General features: G+C 37.8%; 1 protein-coding gene and 1 long non-coding RNA gene across 3 annotated transcripts; one reads left to right on the top strand and one right to left on the bottom strand.

Moving 5' to 3' along the window:
- Window positions 1–2593: 2593 nt before the first annotated feature.
- ilrun (inflammation and lipid regulator with UBA-like and NBR1-like domains) lies at window positions 2594–18323 on the top strand. 2 transcript variants are annotated; one of them, XM_083530813.1, is made up of 6 exons: window positions 2617–2923; window positions 3858–4012; window positions 7652–7849; window positions 13192–13496; window positions 15464–15609; window positions 16238–18323. In XM_083530813.1, exons 1-5 carry the CDS (start codon window positions 2766–2768, stop codon window positions 15521–15523), a joined length of 876 nt encoding a protein of 291 aa, XP_083386939.1. In that variant the 5' UTR covers window positions 2617–2765; the 3' UTR covers window positions 15524–15609; window positions 16238–18323. The 2 variants fall into 2 exon arrangements, with proteins under 2 accessions (XP_083386940.1, XP_083386939.1); XM_083530814.1 differs by lacking the exon at window positions 15464–15609 and having other exon boundaries at window positions 2594–2923.
- LOC310720512 lies at window positions 14113–15457 on the bottom strand. The gene is made up of 2 exons (XR_014531761.1): window positions 14682–15457; window positions 14113–14639 (listed from the first exon to the last, which is right to left on the bottom strand). It is a non-coding gene; the product is annotated as an uncharacterized lncRNA (long non-coding RNA).
- Window positions 18324–24780: the final 6457 nt, after the last annotated feature.

The following is a 24780-nucleotide window of genomic DNA, read 5'->3' as shown; positions in this document are numbered from 1 at the left end:
GAAACAGATGGTGAAACAGGAAGTGGATAGGATTAGTAAGGAGGAAGTGGGAGCAGTGATGAAGAGGATGAAGAGTGGAAAGTCGGTTAGACCAGATGACATATCAGAGGAAGCGTGGAGATGTGTACGAGGGATTTTAACTAGACTGTTCAACAAAATTTGGTGGGGGAAGACGTGCAGGTAGTTGGGTTGAAAGAGGCAGATGTAGAGGACAAAGTAGTATGGAGACGGATGATCCGCTGTGGCGACCCTTAATGGGAGCAGCCAAAAAAAGAAGAAGAAGAAAAAAAGAAAATAGTCAGTTTCCATTCTTATACTCAACTTGCATTCACATAACAAATAGGAAGACTAGTTTTAAAACAGTATAAAATGTTCAAACAGGAATTGTCCTTTGTTCTTTTGACATGCTACTTGTAAAAATGTTACTGATACGCTGTAATAAAGTTCTTCTTCACTGAGCTCTTTGATGTCCTCATTCATTTTTCTTACAGTAGGCTATTTATTCATTATAAAATACTACTTATATTACACTTGTCCTTAGCACTTAATTTTGTTTTATTAATTAATGAAATCTGCAAAGGTTATGGTCAGCTGCCAGCAATCTTCAATGTCTGGTGTATAGAAGTATTTTGGCTTCCTGGAATGGTCTGGTACTGATGGTCAGTGAGCGGACAAAAAACTAACACCATAAACATGTCAGATCATCATTGTGTGTGAGTCTCTAAAACTGAATGACAATATGAAGCAGCACACACAAACACACGCATCCATAAAAATCATTACATTTTCTGATTCAATCCAGACTAAAGAAACTGAAGCAATTGAGACATTTATATATATTGTCAAATTTATGCATAACACAGAATTCGAAAACAAGTTTAATAATACAGTCAGCTGCGTAAACTTTTTGAACTGCTGATCACAGGCCATTGTTACACACTTGATGGAAAGCATGCAGCATCTACCATGTTTTTTGGGCATCACAGACACCCATGCCTAGCTAATGTCCCTGTAAAAAGACAGGGAAGAGAGAGTAATAGCATTTCTCCCACACAGAGATCTTTGACCATCTGAAGTTGAACAATTTCATTAGAAAACAGAAACCCACCCCTCATGTTCCAGTGCCTATTTTTGCTAAATCGAAAAATGTGTCATCATGGAAACAGTATATTTTATCTATGTGCATGATTACCCCTCTATTGACTGTCTATACAAGTTGTAGTCATTGTCTCTAACATTTTCAACACCTGCGCAATTAAGGTGCAATACCTTCACTATTCATTCAGACCGGATCAAGTTGATGACACATTTATGAAAGCGGCTGCTATATATATATATATAAATACAGTACAGACCAAAAGTTTGGACACACCTTCTCATTCAAAGAGGTTTCTTTATTTTCATGACTATGAAAATTGTAGTCACACTGAAGGCATCAAGGGCTATTTGAGCAAGAAGGAGAGTGATGGGGTGCTGTGCCAGATGACCTGGCCTCCACAGTCACCGGACCTGAACCCAATCGAGATGGTTTAGGGGTGAGCTGGACCGCAGAGTGAAGGCAAAAGGGCCAACAAGTGCCAAGCATCTCTCGGGGAACTCCTTCAAGACTGTTGGAAGACCATTTCAGGTGACTACCTCTTGAAGCTCATTAAGAGAATGCCAAGAGTGTGCAAAGCAGTAATCAAAGCAAAAGGTGGCTACTTTGAAGAACCTAGAATATGACATTTTTCAGTTGTTTCACTTTTTTGTTATGTATATAATTCCATATATAATTCCACATGTGTTAATTCATAGTTTTGATGCCTTCAGTGTAAATCTACAATTTTCATAGTCATGAAAATAAAGAAAAATATTTGAATGAGAAGGTGTGTCCAAACCTTTGGTCTGTACTGTATATATATATATATATATATATATATATATATATATATATATATATATATATATATATATATATATATATATATATATATATATATATACCTAAAGAAACAAGCATATTGATAGCACATACTGGTTTGTAGGAAGCATTGGAGAACACGAACAGTAGAATGAGGCATAATGATGGAAAATATTGTAATAGATCAGGAAATATCAGCAACTGACCTCATCAACAATACATAGGACCCACCATTATCTCTGATCTGCTTCCCTAAACACTAACGTTACATTAACGTAAACCTCACACTGTCATTTCATATGTGTCACAGTAATGCAATCGACACACACTACCGCAACCCTTGGACTTATAATTGGAAATATAATTTCCACTTCCTCATTTTTCCATACACTGCATAAATCCTTATTTATCACATATTATATTCCTAGTTTATATATATATATATAAAATCTTTTTTTATTTTTTTTATTGTAACAGCACACCATAACAAATTCCTTGCACATGCAACCCATTGCTACATGGCAATAAAGGTAATTTTGAAATAGTTGGTCATAACTCTGATGGGTACTTGTAGTTCAGAGATGAAATATGAATCTATGAAGGAAACCATGGCACTGTTTAGAGTTTGCCACCATGCAGTGGAATGAGGCGTGCGTGCGTGTGTGAGTACGCGCGCGCGCGCGACGAAACACCGCGCTCGAATAGCAACAGCTGACGTCGTACGCCGTGTCGTCACGCGCGTTCCTGAGCCATGCGTAGAGAGGGCTCTCCGCCGTCGACTCCGCGGCGCTTGTTGTTATGAGTGAAACAGGCCTCGGACTCAAGTAGAAAAGTTCTCCCGCCGCTGCCCCGGGAAAACCTGCTCATGGAGGGCATGGACGTCGATCTGGACCAGGAGCTCATGCAGAAGTTTAGTTGCATGGGCACCACGGATAAAGATGTGCTGATCTCGGAGTTCCAGAGGCTGCTGGGTTTCCAGCTGAACCCGGCCGGCTGCGCCTTCTTCCTGGACATGACCAACTGGTGAGTCCGAGGCGGCACACGGGCCTAACTTACTCGTGCCTGTTTACTCCTCCATCCCTGATTTGTACCATGATTCGTTTTCAATTAGAGGACATTTTAATAGATAAATAAATAGACTTTATCTTGGGTCTCAACGGTAAAAGTTAAGCTTGTTGTTTTCTTTGAACAATCAAATATCCTTAAGCTAACTTTACTTACTCAAAAGTCTATAGCAGTGATCGGTGTAGCCAGTTTATCTAAATAAATAAATAAAAACTAATGCCGTGTCGAAATCTAACCTGGGCTGTAATAGGTAGTGACTACTCTGACACAACTCTGAAAATCCTCCAGTGTTTTTCTCACATAGCCAAAAATCTCTCATGTTTGCTAACTCGGCTAACATTAGCTTCTCTCTGTCTGCTTGTCAACACAACTTAGCTTGCTCGTTAGCACAGTGTTTAGCTCGCACAGTCACGATTTCACACTCGGTCAGTATTGTGCGGTTTATCAGAATGTCGAGTTTGTCAGAGGAGATATAATTGCAGTTAAACTCTTGGGGTTGTAGTGTTTGGGGTTTTGGAGCGCAAGAAAATACGATATTACTGGTGTTTATCTCGCTGCATGGTGACTAGCTTGCTAACTGTGGATAAGTTTGGTAACTCCTGCGGCGGGTCAAAGGGTTTCACCGAGTTACATAACACTGATCTTCCGCAGAAAAATTCAGGTGCTTTGGCTTTTATTTTCCAGGTTTCACTATCATTTGCAGATTATACTCGGCTGGTTTGTTTCTGTCCATCTTATAATGTACCTGCTGTAAGATTTTGTAATAACGCCGACATAAACTTATTTATTATATTGTGTATATATACATATATATGCATGCAACTTATATTTATGGGGACTGAATATTTCAGACTAAAAGTTGATCCTCTTCGTGTGCTTTCTTTCTCGACAGGAATCTTCAAGCAGCCATTGGAGCCTATTATGACTTTGAGAGTCCAAACATCAACACGCCATCAATGTCGTTTGTAGAAGATGTGACAATTGGTGAGGGCGAATCGGTGCCCCCGGACACCCAGTTCACAAAAACATGGCGGATACAGAACACAGGTCAGTGCTGGTCACATGACCTGGTCCTCTGCTCCCGGGGTGCTTTCAGACCTTTTGCCATGTCTGCATCAGAGTGAAACAGATCCTTCTGGTTTTGGTTTAGTTTCACACTTCGCATAAAAAAAAGAAACGGACCCAATGGTCAAACTCGTAATGCTTTAAACGTTCGCAAATTTGCCAATGAAATAGCGACCACCGTTTCGTGTATAGAGTACAGAAAGCGTATAACTGTGCACACTCGACTGTATGGGGTATGTATTGGAGCAATTGCTCAGTGCAGTGCTTTACGAAAATTGTTTAATCCGTGTTATTTGTTGGTCTGCACACATTCAGAACTCGCTGTGTTTTTACAGTTCGATGCTTTGGCCCAGTTTGTAGCCCGTGGCTCACATTTATACACATTCTAATATACACTGTATGTGTGGTACATTTCCTGCATAAAGAGCTTATTTTATTTAGTTCATACTTCAGTTTCTTAAAAAAGTGATTTGTATCCTTTTTCGGATACATTCGCAGACCATCCACTAGTAACATTTATAACCGTAAGCTCTGAAATGTTTCTGCTGCCATAACTGTTCAACTGAATGTGTATAGACCAGAAAAAGGAGATGTTGTATGCATCAGGTCTGATTTGGGCTTTGTACATAAAATATATGTGTGGAATTTTCCCCATTTTTTAATTTTCCCTTTTTTTTTTGCTGATTGTTGTCCACTGTATAATAGAGGTTTTTGAGTGTAAATATTGCAAAATATAATATCTTTGCTTTGTCAGCACTAGTCTAACCCTAGACCCATAAAGAAACAGCCTCACTTGGATATTTTTAGACTGGACTGTCATTTATAATTAGAAAACTCTGAAACCTGGCATAGTAGCGACGAGAAAGATGCTTTCTGCATGAACTTATCATTTAATTCAACATTTGTTACTTATTATTGACGCTCTAACTTTTATTAATCCTATAACTTTGACAGTGTACTAAACTACCGCGTTGATGTGTGTTGTGCCTTCTCAACGCAATGTGGCGACAGTTTTCCCTCGAGGCACATTTTTAATTTCTACAGTGGAGACAGTGCACTAAAACCATCTACGCAACCCCGAACTTGTTGTAAATCATATCATAACTTTTTCCACCCTCCATGTGAATTTGCAGCCTATAAAAATGAAGTGGAAAACAGCCCGAAAAATGTACAACAACCGGGTTGCTTAGGTGTGCACACCCTTAAACGAATGCTTAGTTGAAGCACCTTTTTAAATTTATTACACCCTTCACTCTTTTTGTATATGCCTTTCAGCATTGTACAGCTTGACTTGACACTGTTTTTTCCTTATAAAAACATTCTACATTTATCAAAATGTAAGGGCATCTCCTGTACACATTACGCTTCAGGTCACCGCATAGGTTTTTAGTCTAATACAGGCAGGGTTCTGTCTAGGCCATTCTGAATGTTTTGGGCCGTTGTCTTGCCAATAGGTAAAATTCCTTGCATAACCTAAAGGTTTTGCACGGAACATGGTATTTCTTACTGTAAAAAAAAGCAGCTCTAAAGCATGACATTGACCACCATGTATAATTCTGTGTATTGTGCTCTTTTGATGATGTGCCTTTTTGGGCACCAGATATACCGTATAGAAATATTCTACCTTGTGGAACTGGTCTCATCAAATTAGATCATGTTTTGCCACATGGTCTGGATTGATTTAGCCACCTTAAATCTCAAAACATTAACCTATTGCCTATACATGTACAGAATATAACAGATTGAAACTTGGGCATTCGTATCAGGTGACTAGTGTTAACTCTGGTTAAAAAAAATAAGGAAATAAAAATTTACCCACATTAAACCCTGAACATGTTTACAGCCGTTTCTGTTACATGCGTGCTGCTATTTAAGATATTCGGTGATTTTAAGGCTGAAAGGAGCAAAATCACTACTTTCCTTTAAACATTTTAAAATTCAGCACCTGTTATTATGAACAATGTACATGTACAGTCAGCACAGGCCTTTTGGGTATTTTTTTGCTGTAAAATGTAATACACAGCAGGTGCTGTCTCTGTTTCTATCCTCCCCCCTTCCTGGTCATATGATAAAGTGTGTTTTTAAAACAGATTAGGGAATAAAATGTCTTTAATATGATGAGACCTATTTGAGTGCATGTCAATATACGTGGGGCGAGTTTTCAAACACGTTAAGAGCATAGACTTAAAAGGAAATTTCCTTTTGCTGTTCACAAGTTCATTGTTTGGGCCAGGTTAATAAATATATGGCGTGTTTATTAAATTTTTATTAATTAATTCATTTAAAAATTTTAAGTTGTTTTTCATCTGTATGCCGTTGTGATTTCCTACAGAAGAGGCTTTTAACATGATTCGATCCTAATGTTAATTTTTCTTTTATAACTCATTAGAATAACTTGTTTTTATATATAATATAAAATCACATGTACACATATACATATGTATGTGTATATAAATTATCATAAATGTGTGTATGTATAATTATATATATATATGTGTGTGTGTGTGTGTGTGTGGGTGGGTGTATATATATGTGTGTGTGTGTGTGTGTGTGTGTGTGTGTTTATATAATTTATTTTTTATTTATTTTATATTATTATTGGCCAAAGCATTAGAATTGGGTAGTATTTGAATAGCAAATTAGTTAATAGATTTAGCCCATGTATCTGAAAATTCGGATCAGTAGAGAAGGAGAAACCAGTGTCATTTCTTTATTACACGGTACATGCTTTAAAGCATGTTATTAGCCTATTTTTAAATCAATTATAATTGTAAGCATTTACAGCTTTAGTCATTCTAAGCAAGATTTTGTAGTAAATTCTGAAACTTAACAGGCAGCCAGAATACTGTTAGTATCAAGAGCAGTGTGTGCTCCGATTTATTATTATTTCTTATTTTTACGGTTGCTGAGTCTACCGTGTTATTCTGGCTACTCCAGATCCTTTATTAATTTTTGTTGTTGTTTCTAATATAAGACAATGTAGATCTTGAGCATTTATTTACCCTCTCATCATTCTGTTAACCTGAAGACTGTCAAAAATCACTGCTATTCTGTTCAAAATAAAAACACTGCCAACCACATTTTTTCCCCCCGGCTTGGCAGCAGCCCAGTCTGATACTCGATCATTGCCGTAGTTCACAAATGTAACATGCTGCTTTTTCTGTCAATTAAGAAATATGCAAACTACAGATAATAAAACGAAATGCACACGTACATTCTTTAGACTTTTGCATGTGAATACATCATCATTTCCCCGTTACAGGTGCACTACACATTGTTGCCTTGTTCCCTCAAATGGCAGCACCTTTCTGTTTTAGATGCTTATTGTGCAGTTTATATTTGCACTGCAGCTGTATTTCTTTTCTTGCAAATTAAAGTTTGTGACATTAAGAAGAATGATAAAATGATAATGATTGAAAATGATAAAATACTGCCCAACAATGCTTTTTTATTTAGTTAGTCAAGTACTAGTCAGTCAAGTAAATGATTCTATTTTAATAATTTAAACTGCAAAAATTTACTTGTCAAATGTCAAAAAGACAGTTTGTTCCCCCAGAAGTAAATTGATGATTGCCTTTTCTTAATACTTAAAAAAATGACATGCTGTCTTTTGTTCTGCAGGATCAGAGTCGTGGCCTCCGGGTGTCTGTCTGAAATACATCGGTGGAGACCAGTTTGGTCACGTGAATATGGTAATGGTCAGGTCTCTGGAACCGCAGGAAATCTCAGACGTCAGTGTCCAGATGCACAGTCCGGCCAATCCAGGCATGTACCAGGGCCAGTGGAGAATGTGTACAGCCACTGGACTTTTCTATGGAGGTGAGGCACAACACACAGGTGCACATGGAAGTCAGGTCATATGTTGTTGTTTTTCTTTCTTCTCTTTCAAACTTGCACACACTCAACATTTATGCAATTTTTCTCTGTAGTTATATTTAAAAGGAACATGCATGAAATATACATTTTGGAATGTAACCTGTTAAACCCTGTGGGTGTGGTTTACTTATTCTGACATTTTTACATTCAAAACCTGTTATTTATTGTTTTGGGTTTTTTAAAGAAAATAAATACCTTTTTAGAATTTGAAGGTTTCCTGATCTGACTCAAACCTTTTAAGGTTATTGTCAATTAAAACATTTAAAAATAGAATCCAAAACATTGAATAAAATATCTTGGATTGTGATTTAAACGACTCAAAAAAAACTTTAATTGGGGTAATAATATCCAAGCTACATTTGTCTCAGGTTTTGTGTTGATTGTTGATTCAAAACAAATATTAAATTTTTTTTTTTTTTTTTTTTTTTTTTTTTTAAAGTTAATGTAGGTTTAAACTTATCCTTATTGAACACCAGTAGTGGACAAAGTACACAAAGCATGTACTCGTGTAAAATTAGATATACAGCAGGTAAAATATTATATATAACAGTAAAAGTGCTTACTTTACACTTTCATTTGAGTAAAAGTACAAAAGTATTCGCTTTCTAATGTACTAAAGTAACCAAGTACTATGATTTATTATGGCTGTAATGTTCCTATTATCACTTTTGTCACAGAACTCCTGCTTAATCTACTCAGTTAATTTAAAAAGACTATCTAATAATCTATTTATATAATGATATTATTAAGTAAACACTAATTGATATCTATTAAATGACTATGAGCCCAAAACGTTCTTTTCAAAGAAAATTTTTTTTAAAACTAAGGCCACGGGTGCCGTAGCAAGTCCGAGTCAGCAGTTTCTTCCATCATCCATTCCTCTCAAAATGTTGAGAGTTGCTTGATGTTGAACTCATGCTGAACTGTATGTTCGTGTTAAGTAGATACCACCAACCGACAAGGGCAACCACGCCAAGACCCAACGTCTCCCAAATCCCAAGCAGTTCACAAATCTGGACAGATTTCTGAGAGCTCCATTTCATGTAGAAATCTCACTCTAAATGCATTTATTGCACAATTAAATACATCATTGAGCAAAATTGACCAAACTCTCAGACCCAAAAACCATAAAACTCTATGGTTAATTGTAGCTATAAGATACATACAACATCTATATTCTTATTTCTTTTAAATGAGTTTAAGCTGCACTGGAGATTCCCCTCACTGAACCCAGATCAGCACCTTTTCAGTACAATCACAGAAAATCTTTATGATATTACCTCAATTAATAATTGCCAGTTTAACTATAATCCAGCTCGACTAGTGAGGCTGTAATTGTTTTGTTGCTACACACATTATGATAAACTACATACTATAAATTGTTATTCAGCATAGCAACACAGTATAACCAGTGCTTTACAGTTATTAGCCTATTTTATTAACTGCATTATCATATACTCTCCTCAAAATTAGATAAGCGATTGAGCTGCATGACACCTTCATCTTTTTCTTTCATCTTATCTTTACTTCTTTCCTCTTTTTCTTTTAAAATTGGTCCCCTGAGGGTTTAGACCGTTTTTTGTTATCCATCATTTTAATTTGGGTTCAGAAGCGAATGGAGATTAAATGTGGAATAGAATGTTCAAAATAATTTTAGGGTCAGTATCCACAAACTTTTGTCCATACAGACAATATGTGTAGTGTTTATGTACAAGTTATTACTATAGATATAAATACTATAATGTATAATTAGTGTGTTACATTAGTATAGTCACAACACTTATGCTACTTTGAGAACATAATACATAAAAGATAATATATAAGGAGTTTAAAAAATCGATATAAAATAATTCTAAATATATAAAACTTATAAGCGGTCCATAGCTGTATACACAGTTTAATATAATTGTATATAAAATATATTTGGAATAGTTGATTCAAACTTTCTATTAACTATTCCAAAAAAGTCGACTAATGGAACAAGTAATGCTAATTATGTGTATCATTTAAGAACCAATTTTGCATGCTCCATTAATGAGCAAATAATTATATGTTTGTCCTCGTCCCTGCCCTTCTCTGAAACAGTTCCATTTCAACACAAACCACATCACAGTTGAGTGCAATTAACAGGTGTCTTTTGTATGACAGCTCACACACTTTCTCCTGGCATGTATCCCTCGTGTTGAGGTTGGGATGGGCCCTGTGGTTTGGCTGCTTTAAACATTTCACAATTCATCAAAAGCTCATGGTACACCGAGTAACCGGCATTTGCAGGTTTTAGCAGCATCTAGTGTAGTAAGAAGGCATTCACCCGAGTAGTGTCCAAGAAGTGCTGAAAAAACGTTGTGTACCATCATTGAAGAGCACTGTAGAAGTCTATTGGAACATCCGGCAGGTGTTTTTCATTGCTCGTTTTAATTCAGCACAGCTGCTTAAATGGGAATGTCCTTCCTATTACAGCAACCATGGCTGTATCTTCTGGATACAATGTATCCTAAAAAAGACTAGTGAATTAAGAATGTAATGGCTTTGCCTTTCATCTGTGAACAGATATCAGTTTAAGACAAAATGTTAATGGTTTTATTTCATCATAATAATTAGAACCTTTCCCCCCCAATATTCTGCTCTTAATTCGTATCTCGTAGATGAAGGGACTCTGAAAGATTACTAAACGTAGGAAAGCGATCGAACCCAAGCCTCTAGTGATCAGGTCTTTGGTTTTGACAAGTAAAGGATAAGGGCGCTGTGGCCAATGTAGTCATAAAGCTTGTGCAGTCTAATTGCCATTCATTTATAGACGATATGCCAGATTTCTGTTTTCTGATTTCTGTTGTGCAAATTCGTTTTAAACACTGCAGGTCTGGCATCGTTATTTACACACAATGCCAGATAGGACACTCAAAACGAATACACTATTATTATCAGGAGAAAATGCCCATCCTGTAAGACTTTAATGTGCATTAAACATTTTCTGTTGAACTGTATTACTTATATCCCTTTGAGAAACGTTTTTTATTCTGTTGACACTTTTAATCAAGTAAATCCAAATGTAAGGTTTTTAGAAAAAAAATTATCTGAAACATCTTATTTAGTTTTATATTTGTGTAACCAAACCTGGCTTTTGCCACGAGCTTAGCTATAGAAGCTGGCGTGGCGTTTAGAGAAAAAAAAGGGTGAGGGGGTAAACGCTAAAGTAAACAATCGTGTAATAAATGGAGTGAAGAGTATTTCTTGGCTCTTGATGTTTTAAGTGCAAATTTATACTTAGTCTGGCTCTTTATCTTCATCATGTGTGCTGTACCACCTGCCATTCTTCTTCTCTTGTCTAGCAGTTATTTTTGACCATTTTACGCTATCTGGTTGCAGAGATGCTTGGGGGAGGGGTGGGAGTGCCAAGTGACATGTTATGTCTACTCCCAACTGCTCTAGAAAAGGTGGGGATGAGAATAAATGGTTAAGGTCCATATCCGATCCAGTTTCTGACGGGTCAGGGTTTTATTTATTTTTTAATTTTTTTATGAATTGGTCAGTGAAAGTCTTGTAAATGATCCAATGTGAGATTCTTTTGATTTCTTTCTTGCCATGACACCGTGCAGTCGAGTTTGCTGTTGCTCATAAACCTGCCATTTAGAATAGCGACCAACCATTTGCTTATCAGTATGAAGTTTTTACTTTTATATATCCAGTGGAAGAAAGATTTCTTTATACTACATGATCATACGATCCCATTGTTTTTCCATTGTGCATCATGTTGGCGCATCAAAGAATATACCCAAAAAAAAAGTTGAATAGAAAATTTTGCATTCATTTGCTTTTGCTGCAGAAAAAGCTTACATTAAAAGTACCGTAATTTCCGGACTATTAAGCGCACCCAAATATAAGCCGCACCTACTGAATTTTACAAGGATTTTTATTTTGAACATAAATTAGCCGCACCTGTCTATATGCCTACATTGAAACTAATGAACTTTACACAGGCTTTACCGAAAGACGGTAACTTTTACACGGCTTGTATCTAAACAGTAACCTACCAAGAAAGTCATTGTTCACTGTCTTCCTCCTTCCTTTCACAACAATTTCTCTCGAGAGTTGTTCTTTTGGCATCATCATGCAGGTGAAGTGCGTTTTTTTCATGCCCGGTTGTTTTCAGTGCGATGAATGATTCGCATTTCCTGTTGCCAGTCCGAGTGAGCGGCAGGTCAAACGTCAGAGGAACCTCATCCATATTTATGATGTGGTGCGGCCCGATTCAGTGGGAGCGTATCTGATTTAATATAAAGAGTTTCATTGGTTCACCTGAACCCGGTCGCAATTTCATCGGTCTAATGTTATGGGGCTCAGTTTTTTGGCTTGAAGCTTGTGAAAACGGGAAAAACCCAGGAAAAATCCATAAATTAGCCGCTTCGTTGTTTAAGCCGCGGGGTTCAAAAAGTGGGAAAAAAGTAGCGGCTTATAGTCCGGAAAATACGGTACGTACATTGCAGATTGCTTGCAGATTTTACCCTATACAATTTTGGCAATAAACACACAATATTTTGCTGCATTTTATATTTTAAAGAAATGTGTTTTATACTGCTTAATGCCAGAATCAATCACATTTAAAGAGTACAAAAGTAGTTGTTTGTCTATGCATGCAGGGGGAAAGTAACCTAAAAAAAAAAAGAGGCCCTGCTAGCCAATAGTACTTGGCCAATTTGAGTTTAATGGGTTAAGAATCAGCTTTCAAGAGGACATCAGTGTGTAGTAAAAATCTCGCAGGCTATTTTCGGATAAGCCTGTAATCCGTGATTCTGTGGACAAAAACTGCTTGGATTAGAAGAGCACATTATGAAATTTGCATACAAACACAAGGCAATTCCATAATGCAATAATCGTGTGCAGAGTAAAATGTGAACTCGTATCAGCCCGTTTTTTCTATTTTCTTTGAATGAGTCACACTAGCAATGATGAGTGACTTTTGCTTTCAAAGAACTTTTCAGTAGGCACAGGACCACTGGGGAGTAAAGGCGGTTTTCTGGTCACATGAAAACAGGTTTATTTTGCATTGTGCTGATAGATAGATCAGAATTTCCTTCTGTCCAGTGTGAATTGTACAGACCAGAGACCCATTGAAGAGCAGCAATATGTATTTCAACAATGTTGTTGGTCTCAGCCCTTCATGGCAACAGTGTACCCACACTTTTAGCATGCTAATGTACCAGAGGATGAAGGAAGAACAAACTCCTGCATAAATGTTGCAGTTTCTTTTTAGCATTATAAATACTCTCCTGTGAATTGTTCTGCAGATGTGATCTGGGTGATCCTGAGCGTCGAAGTCGGTGGTCTGCTCGGAGTCACACAACAGCTGTCCTCCTTCGAGACGGAGTTCAACACTCAGCCGCACCGCAACGTCGAGGGAGACTTCAACCCCTTCGCTTCACCGCAGAAGAACAAGCAAGACGCCAACGAAGATAACCTAAAAGACACCAGAGGCCCCTGGGTGGCCCCTCTGGACTCCATACAGCAAGATCAAAATGGACTCTCTCACAATTCTGTAAATATTACGCCAAATGGTCTACAAAACAACTTATCAGTAGTGACTTACAGCCAGGTATGTATTTAAATATACCTTTAAATATATCTCTCTCTCTCTCTCCCCCCCCCCTTTAATGCTTAATATGCATAAGCATTAAAAAGCTTATCAGACAGAACCAATAAAATAAAATGCAGTTAGTATCTAATCAAAAATGCAAATAGCAACATTTTATATATATAAATAAATAAATAAAAAAGCAGGCATGAGGTGCATTGCATAGAGAAATGCTATTTCTGCAAAAAATTGTAAAGCTATGGAAAATGCATTACTTAAACATCTATACACTTGTGTGTGTGTGTGTGTGTGTGTGTGTGTGTGTGTGTGTGTGTATATATATATATGTATGTTATAAAGAGTAATTACATGAGTCACTATATGCCTTTGTCATCTCAGACGAGTAAATTGGAGCTTTTTACAAAACATCCTCCACATAAATGCCATTTCTTTGCAAACATGCTCCAGTGCCACATGTGATCGCCATGTTTTTTGTTTTTCTTTCTTAGAAACAGCTTTTTGATCTATCTATGAGAAGTAAATTCTTTTTTTTCTTTCCTCACCTCATTGGACCACCTAGAGTGAATTCCTGTGAACAGCCACCAAACTATAATTCAACACTTTTTGTATCACCCCCAATTTTTTTAATTGATCTCCTGGTTATGAAACTGTTTATCAGTCAGTTGTCCAGTTACTGTTGTGAAAATGGAGGGACAGTGTAGAAAATGGCTTTAATTCCTGATTGATACAATCTTTTTCTTGAAATAAAGCTGAAAATCTGCACTTGATCTCAATACAAATACAAGTTTCCACCCTTAACATTTCATGGTGGACAACCCCATACTATAGGTTACACACTTAAATCTTTTCTGCACAGTCATTCTGACAGTGCAGCACGAGTGGGGAATACATCTGTTGCATCATGACATCGTTTCCATTCCAACATATTATTTAACGAGGTACCCAAGAGGACTGTTAAACCAACTTGTGGTTTAAAGGATAAGGAAGTCTGATTTGAATAGTAGTTGCTTTTTCTTTTTTTAAAGACGTTTTAAGGGTTAGGGTTAGTAAGCTTTGTAAGTTTTATTTGTGTGAATGATGCATTGCTTCACAACTGCTCTGCTCTTTTCCTGACGTTGAACTGCACTGATAACATATTATACACTAAAGTCCGATAATGTGTGTAGTCAGGTGTGAACTAGGGACAGGAACTGTTCAGCACAGTTACAATAATATTTCCCTTTGACTGTTACTGCATCTGATGGTTCCTGATGTAAGCCATATATAATGAAAGAGGAAGTAAAATAGGATGGGTGAGGAATAGTTAATGTAAAACCAGTTAGTCTAGGTTGCCTGTAGCATTAAGCAATCCCATTAAATGGTCTTGTTGCTTTAAAGCACCCGTATCTGACCCTGCCCTGTAATCGTGTCTATGTGCTGACGATTATTTTTCCATATTTAGAATCGTATAGGATTTAGGGCATGAAAAAAAAAAACTTCGAACCCTGTCTTTTAAAGGGTGAGCAGCAAGATATCAAGTTATTATGCGTGTGAGAGTTCGTAAAGCAAATCTTCTCCTACTCCTACGTTTTTACTGCTTCACCCACTCTTTCTTCTCTCAGAAGTGCGCATAATGTATTCACTGCCAAGAGTGGAAGATTGCTTAAGGCCAGTAACAAATGACCCAGGGCCCGGTACAAATCTGAGGTGGTGTAGTCAGACACCTTTGCTATAAACTACCCAAACATGGTAAAGTTGCAAAGGAAAAATAAAAGGAGACGAATCCTTTAGGTTCTCTCTGAATTGGAACTTGGCTGCAATATTTAGGTTTGTCGTCTTTTAAATTCAGTAGGAGGCGTTGCATATCTTGAACTCTGTTGCCTGTTGTTCAGACAAGGCCTTCACTACACTTCCTTCCTGACTTCATGTTTAAAGCAAAAATTGGTTAACCTACAAAATCAAATCATGGCTATTTACCGTTTTTATAGCCACTAGAAGAGAAAAGGATCCTGTGTGTGGACGGTCTGCAGCCTGAAACACCAAGCTGAGAGGAATCAGGGAGAATGTCTATACTGGTCTGAGCTGATTGGTATAGAAGTATAGAATAATTCAATTAGCATACTTTACAATCATGGTAAGCAGAAATGCATCTCGAAATACACAACACCTCAAACCTTGAGATGGATGGGGCTATAAACAGCAGAAGCCCACGTAGGTTCTTCTCCTGTCATCCAAAAACAAGAATCCGATAGACTCACCAACACTGGGCAGTTGAAGAATGTAAATAGAGAGTAAAGTCTTCCTTTATACTCAACACTAGGAAAAAATTTCTTCCAACTGTCTTTAATGTCCTTCATGACCTTTTATTCTTGTCTGACTGATTTGTAAGCCAGCATGGGTATTCTGCTGTTGTAACCCATTCATCACTGATACATGGATACATCCTTCTGACCTTGGCGTAAACAGTGATTATTGGCTTTACCTTATCCTTCCTGGCAGCACAAACCATTTTAACAGTTTTTCTCTGACCCCCTTTTATCAACAAAAGGTTTCTACCCACAGAACTGCTCGATTTTGTTCCTCCTGGATTTGACTTTTTTGCTGTTGAATTTTTCCTCATTGCTCATTACAGACTTGATCTAAACAATAACTGTTAATCTACTGTGTACATATAAAGTATATTTGTACCTCTTTTAATCCCAATTTTTTTTTTTTTTTTTTTTTTTTTTTTTTTTTTTTTTTTTTTTTTGTCTCCTTCACAGGGTTGTCATGGGCCCTACCCTTTTGGACAGTCTTAAAAGTAGAGAACCGTCACCACCAGGTTGCTCAGTGGAGCCATCACTTTGGAATCCCCCATTTCTTCGGGGGGGTCGCGCAGAGGGAGCAACAGATTTCTTATAAAGACTTGGCAACCCTACTCTCCTCTTGCATTACAACATGACCTAAGATATGGACAAGGCTGTTTGGATCTAAGTCGACACACAGCCATCTTCAACACGCATGTGTGAATGCTAAATTAAGATGAGTGCTAGAAATCCTCAAAGTCAAATACACAGGTTTTTTTTGTTGTTGTTGTTTTTATTGTCACGTTGCTGCAATAGTAAGGTGGGCTGGCGTGCGTGCGTGTGGGCGTGAGAGAGTCCGAGTGTGTAACAGACTGGTATAGTATGTGTGCTTGCAAGCTTGTGTGTGGACCATGCACAAAAGAGATGAAAAAAAAGCCATCGAAAAATAACTTTTGCTCGGTAAGAAGTTTTTATAATTTACTTTGTGAACTGTATGATTTTACTAAGAAATCCTCACTTTTTACAAAAGTAGCGATTCGTTCGGAAAAACTGCTCGATATCCGTCATCATTTTTCGCTGAGTTGTTCTAGGATAATCTCCACTTCTAAAAGTAAAAGAAATCGCTTTCCGGATCACTATTCTAACGCACCAGTAGTGCTTGTTAAAGGCCAGAAGATGGAACTGTTGAACCTCTGAGCACATAAACACACAGATGTATAAAACTGTAAAGCTCAATAGGCCCCTATGTGTTTTTTTTGTTTGTTTTTTTCCCCCTCACGATTAAGGAGTTTCTACAGCTCCCTGTTGCATTGTTGGTCATGTGCGTGTTCATTTTTCATCGATGGCTTGAGCTCATGCGGTGGTTTCAAAACCAAGCCGCTCACAATAATGGCATAAATCTTTAGCTCAAGCTGAAGCTAAAGAAGCCATTGTAATGGATTACTCATTTTTTTTTCTTTCAGGATCACAAAGATTTTTACAAATTAAATTGATCAAGATCACTCTTTTTTTTCCTTTCTTCCTTCTTTCATAACTGATACTTATTTACCCCCTTGTACGAATATTTGCAGTTTAAGCTTCACCTAAATCATGTTTACACATCAGGGTTATGAAAGAACATGACGTATTCAGTATGTCGGTGTACGCGTTACACACTATTTATATAATTTAAAATGAAATCGATCCTTTGTAAGAAATGATTAACACTGAATATTTCAGATTGTTCATTTGAATGCAAGGCAGTGATGAAATAAGCTGGAATACATAGTACTTTAGGTCGCCATGTAAAACAAGCCATCAGAAAACGTACGCATCGCAAATGACGTTTTGTGTCCACAGTCACGTCCTGGTAAATAGTTTATTGGAACGTTTTCTGCCGACGAACCACACTAAGGAACGTTTGGCCAAATTTCTCTCTCTGCTATGCATCTGGTGACCGACGAAGGGATTGTCATTGACGCCACACATGCTTTGCGTTTTCTATATTGTTTGTTTTAGTTCAAATCACTGATTATCTATGCAGTGTTTGAAGGGGATTATCTGTGTTGTTTTTTTTTCTTTCCATTTGGTAAACACATGTTGAAAATCAATGCTATAGAGCTAGCAGAGTTTCTTTTTTTTTGCCATGGGGAAAAAAAAAAATTCCTTCAGTTTTCTCAATTACAAATGTTGTTTGTTGCCCACAGCTCAAGGGCCGTGTCATGTTTTCATGAGTCAAGTCTTCCTTTGAGTTGTTTAGGCGATTGTCCTCATACCAACTGCACAGATCTTATTATTTCTCATTGACTGTTGCTGTCTGGCTTACGAGTGTGAGAAGCTATATTCGAACTCTGTTGTGCTTCTTTTTTTTGGTGTTTTTTTTTTTTTTTTTTTTTTTTTTCTCTCCCCGGTTTTGTTTGCTGTTGAGTTTTTTTGCACGGTGGCATGGTGATTGGATGAGTCGAGTGTTTGCATAGAGACCTATGGTAGCACATTTAACAAAAAGAGAAGATACAGAAATGAAACCTTTTTCCTGTATGTGTAAATGAACATTTCTATAATTAAATCAATACTTAAGAATTAACATTTTATTGCCAGCATTTCTTGCCGATTTAGTTGACCTTTTTGGAAAGAACATTGCGATCTCTTCGGTGGCATTTATTGCCCGGCCCGTACTTTACAGAAAACCATGAGCTCAAAGCGTAGACTTTAATAAGCATTCATTTGCGAGCGTTTTTATCCAAATCAGGTAAATAGTGTAGTAATTTCCCCTCCCTCTTTTTTTTGTGGGACAAAAATTAATTGAACAATTGGCTGCTCAGCTGCTCCATGTCAGGTGTGTGTTTTTTCCCTGTATTATTTTACTTACAAATGAGCAGATAAAATGTTTAGATTTGATTTCAAGTAAGCCATTTGCATATCTGTTGTTCTTAATGCTCTATATGAATTCCAGAGAGTCCTCATTAAATATAACTGAATACCAAGTTGTTTTTTCCCCTGGTGAAGAAAACTCTGTTCCAACAGTTGCCCAGAAGAAAAACTCCCTGCAGGAGGTAGGTGTTGTCGATCACGGGAAGATTTCGCCAGCATATATTTAAAGGGTGTTTCCACGTTGGTAAGCCTTAAAATGAAAATCATAGTTATAATTTGAGAGCTTGCCAAAACACTATGGCCAGATGAATTTTTACCAAATTGATGAGTATCAAAAAGTGAATGTGGGAAGAAACTGTTTATGAGGTAAACTGTATTTGTGAGCGCATCACCAACTCTTGAGACATGGACATGCATGAGATGCAGCCAACAGCAGCAGAGTGAATTGTGGAGTGTATAGGTTTGTGTTTAGTGGGGGAGATGGTAGCTCAGTGGCTAAGGCTCTAGGTTACTGATTGAAAGGTTTTTGGCAAAGCCCTTAACATTGCTTACCCCAGCTTCATACATCGCTGACATGCGAAGAAATAATTTCCCAACTGAAATCAATAAAGTAGTCTTTAAAAAATATATAACTATAAATATATAAATATATAATGCCTCACAGTTCAGATGGACTATAACCTGAAGCTGAACAACATTGGTTTAGAGCAGGTTTGTATTATGCGCTTGCATTAAACCAAATGCTGCTCAGTGCTGATGGACGAAAAACTTTTTTTTTTTAGGCCAAAGAATAGGAATGTTGGGCAATGGCCAGGTCCGTCGTGATTCAAGTCTTAATTGCACATAATTGCCTAATAATGGAAAGTCTATCCCTCATTCTATCGCATCTTTCGGATTCTAATTTTTGGCCTAAGGATACCAGTGAAATTTAGAACTCATTCTCATGTTTAACCAATTCGAGACAACTTGTGTTCTGTAACATGGCACATTACCATAACTGAAGTTGGCTTTATAACGGGTAAGTTATAGCAATTTAAATCTGTGTATGTGGTCGGCAATAACAAATGGTATAAAGAGCCTCTTTTTCTCCTTTTTGGCAGCTCCATGCTCAGCATTCTTATACTGATATACCCCATGTTCCTCCTCTGCACATGTCCAAACCATTTTAATCTTGCCTCCCTTACCTTGTCTCCAAAACGTCCTGCATGCGCTGTCCCTCTAATAAGCTAATTTTTAATCCTGTCCATCCTCGTCACTCCCAACGAAAACCTCAACATCTTTAGCTCTGCTACCTCCAGCTCCACCTCCTGTCTTTTATTCAATGCCACTGTCTCTAGTCAATACAACATCGCAGGTCTCACCACAGTCCTATAAACTTTCCCTTTCACTCTTGCAGAAACCCTTCTATCACCAATCACTCCTGCCACTCTTCTCCACCCACTCCACCCTGCCTGCATTCTTTTCTTCACTTCTCTAACACACTCTGTTACTTTGCACTGTTGACCCCAGGTACTTAAACACATCCACCTTCTTTAACTCTTCTCCCTGCAACCGCACCACTTCACTGCCCTCCCTCTCATTCAAACACATGTACTCTGTCTTACTCCTACTGACTTTCATTCCCCTTCTCTCCAACGCATATCTCCACCTCTCCAGGCTCTTCTCAACCTGCTCCCTACTCTCACCACAAATCACAATATCATCCGCAAACATGGAGACTCCTGTCTGACCTCATCTGTCAACCTGTCCATCACTACTGCAAACAGGAAAGGGCTCAGAGCCGATCCTTAATGCAGTCCAACCTCCACCTTGAACCAGTCTGTCGGTCCTACTGCACACTTGACTGCTGTCACAATGTCCTCATATACATGTCCTGCACCACCCTCACATACTTCTCTGACACACCTGACTTCCTCATATAATACCACAACTCCTCTCTCAGCACCCTGTCGTACGCTTTCTCTAAATCCACAAACACACACTGCAAAACTTTCTGACCTTCCCTATACTTCTCCATCTACATTTTCAAAGCAATGTGTCTGTGGTGCTCTTTCTTGGCATGAAACAATACTGTTGCTCACAGATGGTCACCTCTTCTCTCAGCCTGGCTTCCACTACTCTTTCCCATAACTTAATAGTGTGACTGATCAACTTTATTCCGCTGTAGTTACTTATCTCCCTTATGTTTAAAAACTGGTACCAGCACACTTCATTCCTCAGGCATCCTCTCACCATCCATATTCTTGTTCAACAATCTGGTTAAAAACTCCACTGCCATCTCTTCTAAACATTTCCATGCTTCTACCGGTATGTCATCTGGTCCAACCGACTTTCCACTCTTCATCCTTTTAATCGCTGCTCTCACTTCCTCTTTACTAATCCTATCCACTTCCTGCTTCACCTTCTCCACATCATCCAAGTTCTGTTTTGCCAACCTCTTTCTCCTTATGCTTTCCTGCACTTCCTCATTCCACCACCATGTCTCTTTGTCTTCTTTTCTATTTCTAGATGTCACACCAAGTACATTTCTAGCTGTCTCCCTTATCACTTCTGCAGTAGTTGCCCAATTATCCAGCACCTCTTCACCACCACTAAGCCCCTGCCTGACCTCTTCCCTTAATCTCACACTACAGTCTTCCTCCTTCCATTTCCACCATCTTATTCTTCTTTTAGTCCTCACTCTCCTCTTCTTCACCTCCAAAGCCACCCTACAGACCACCATCTGATGCTGTCTAGCTACACTGTCCCCTGCCAACACCTTACAGTCCCCAATCTCCTTCAGGTTGCATCTCCTGCATAGCACATAATCCACCTGTGTGCACCTTCCTCCACTCTTATACGTCACCCTATGATCCTCCTTCTTCTTAAAATACGTGTTCACCACTGCCATTTCCATCCTTTTAGCAAAATCTATCACCATCTGCCCTTTCACATTCCTCTCCTTAAGACCATACCTACCCATCACCTCCTCATCACCTCTGTTCCCTTTACCTACATGCCCATTAAAGTCTGCCCCAATCACCAATCTTTCATTCCTAGGTACACCACCTACCACTTCATCCAACTCACTCCAGAATTTTTCTTTCTCCTCCATCTCACAGCCCACTTGTAGAGCAAACGCACTGATGACATTTATCATCACCCTGTCATCTTCCAGCTTTACGTTCATCACCCTGTCAGAAACTCTCTTTACCTCCACTACACTCTTACTGTACTCTTCCTTAAGAATCACCCCTACACCATTCTCTTTCCATCCACACCATGATATAACAGTTAAAACCCACCTCCAATGTTCCTGTTCTTACTCCCCTTAAACATATCTACCTTTCTCCTCTCCATCATATCAGCTGCCTCTCTCCCTTTACCAGTCATAGTACCAACATTTAAAGTACCAACCTGAACCACCACTCTCCTACACCTCTCCTTTCCTTGCTGTCTCTGTAGATGTCTTCCTTCTCCTCCTTCGGCCAACAGTAGCCCAATTTCCCAGTACCTTGTTGGTTAACAATATCTGTGGCGGTTGTTGGTAACTTGGGCCTCGACCTATCTGGTATGAAATTTTGCTTTGTGATCCGCATATTTGATTTGGCACGTTTTAGGCTGGATGCCCTTCCTAGCGTAACCCTCCCTATTTATCCGGTCTTGGGACCGGCACGAAGACTGCACTGACTTGTGCAACCCTAATGGCTGGGTTGAGTTCAGCAATTAATAAAATCCTGAAATCAACTTTTCTGGCACCTAAAACCTCTTCACAGTAAGAGACACCGAGATCAGTCTTCTGATGTTTGATGTGAATATTAACAAATAGTGTGTTGGTATATTCTCTGGGGTCACATTATTCTAACTTACTACAAGTAATTGGTTTCTTTCAAATATAAAAAAAAAAACTGCCTTAACACACAGCAAAAAAAATAAAATAAATTAAACCCTAATTATGTTAATACTGTGTGTCTAACTTAACATGAAATGTCTATTCGATAACCGAGTCATGTTTTCATTCCCCAGTGTTCGCTATTAGCTATCTATTGATTAAGACAAGGGTCAGCAGATTGTTGAAAAAATAATTTGTAGACTTAAGGGATAATAAACTTGGGTCATACATTATATAAGTACCAGTATCATGTAAAATGCTATGGGAATCAACCCCTGTGTAACAGATGCTTTATTGAACTATTCTGTTTTTGGGAATGGGCAGTTGCAATATAATCACTAGTTGTTGATAAGAGCTGCCACATCTGTTAGAGTTTCCTTTTTCATGCAGCAGAGCTCTTAAAGTTCCACTTGGAAAAGTATTGGAAGAGGAAATAAAATGGAGGATATCAAATAAGCATATATGGGTTTAATAACAATTAATAATGAATATTTTGGTCATATAGGGTATATATAGAATCCAACACAGTCTCACGTCATTTCGTGGTATAGTCTCGAACTTTGATCTATGGATTCGTGTCCATGAACAAGAATTTCCCTCTTTTTTCCTGCCACTCAGCACGACTGCCTCTGTCTGGCTCTGTCTCCATAGCAACAGAGGCAGAGGATCATGGGTAATGCTAACATAAAAAGGAAAAAAAAAGTGGGAAATGTTCTGTTTATGAACACGAATCAATAGATTACATTTTGTGACTATATCATGAAATGCTGTGAGACTGGGCTGCAGAAGCACCCGAGTTGCTTCTTGTGTACACGTGCACCATATTGACTTATCGACAAGGCAATCTAAACTTTTTCTTTCATTTTATGCATTTGCCAATTCCAACCCATTCTGTTTAATCAGCTACTTGTTAGATAGGCTAAAGGCTAACACATTAATTCTGTAAAACACGAGGCCATTGCCTCTTTTCAAACTGTTGCATTGTTGGGCTGCTGAACACACTCAGAGGAAAGCAATACACACCACCTTCTGCATAATGAGCTCACAGATGCCCCCGACTGGCCATTATTACATTAATCGACAGGAAAGTGAGAAATATAATCCCTTCTTTCTGCTTCTGCTTGTTGTTCAGGGTTCATAGAACCACATTTACTGCAGAAAAAATACTTGATTACTGTCATTTTTCTTTTTCTGATTCTAATCTTTTAAACTACAAATTGAACACGGTTCCTAAATTAATTATTTTGACCAGGAATGAAGTTTTATTGAATTTGTAATATTTATTAATGAAATTTACTTTGAATTTATACTGAGCTTCTCCTCTTTTTATCTGATAGATATGATACTTTCACATGATCCAGAAAAAGAGGCTCTACCCCTCATCATTTATTTTTCATTAACCCCCTAAACACACACACACACACACACACACACACACACACACACTCACTCACTCACTCACACACACACTCTCTCTCTCTCTCTCTCTCTCTCTTAAAAGTAGTATATATATATATATATATATATATATATATATATATATATATATATATATATATATATATATATATATATAATTTTATTTTATTTTTTATTTTATTTTAAATGAAAAAATTAAATGCTTTTCTTAATGTTTATTTATGAGAATTATGGAATGAAATAATTGAATCAGGTGGCAGCAGCACAATACAGGAAACAAGTTATGAATTGTATGCTGCACATACAATTCAACATTAATATTGTTTTACTTCATTACAAATTTTAATTATGATGGGGAAACTTTCTGGGATTTTTTTGGTTTGTTTGTTTTTTTGGGGGGTGGGGGGTTGTTAGTCACTCCATGCAGAATAATACATGCAAAAAGAAAAGGTTTTCTCGTTGTTGAAAATCAAAGCTTTTTATTAATATATCCTTCAGCTAAATTGGAATTCCACTTTAAAAGCTTGTTCTAAAATTGGTTTCTAATCAACGGGGAAAAACTGTTTAAGAAATACATTCAGATATCAAGCTTGTGATGCAAATTTTATATGCAAAAAATACGTTTTAAAGACACGAGTCTCAAATGCACCTCATTAAGACGTTAGGTTTTTAGGGAAAGTAAAGACTTTAAGAGGCACTGTTGCCCTAAAGCATGTGTAGATATCTTGACAAATATTTGCTAGTGTTTCTTTGTACATTGTGGAACACACCTTGGATGGCACACCTATCCCACCAGTGACACTTCTTGTAGCCAGTAAATTAAATGTGGCGCATGTTTTTCTTGGCACACACTGACTTCGACTCCCTTGATGATGAACTG

The sequence above is a fragment of the Silurus aristotelis genome, assembly GCF_946808225.1.
Source record: "Silurus aristotelis genome assembly, chromosome: 2".
Taxonomy (NCBI): Eukaryota; Metazoa; Chordata; class Actinopteri; order Siluriformes; family Siluridae; genus Silurus; species Silurus aristotelis.
This window is presented reverse-complemented; position numbering and strand designations above follow the sequence as displayed.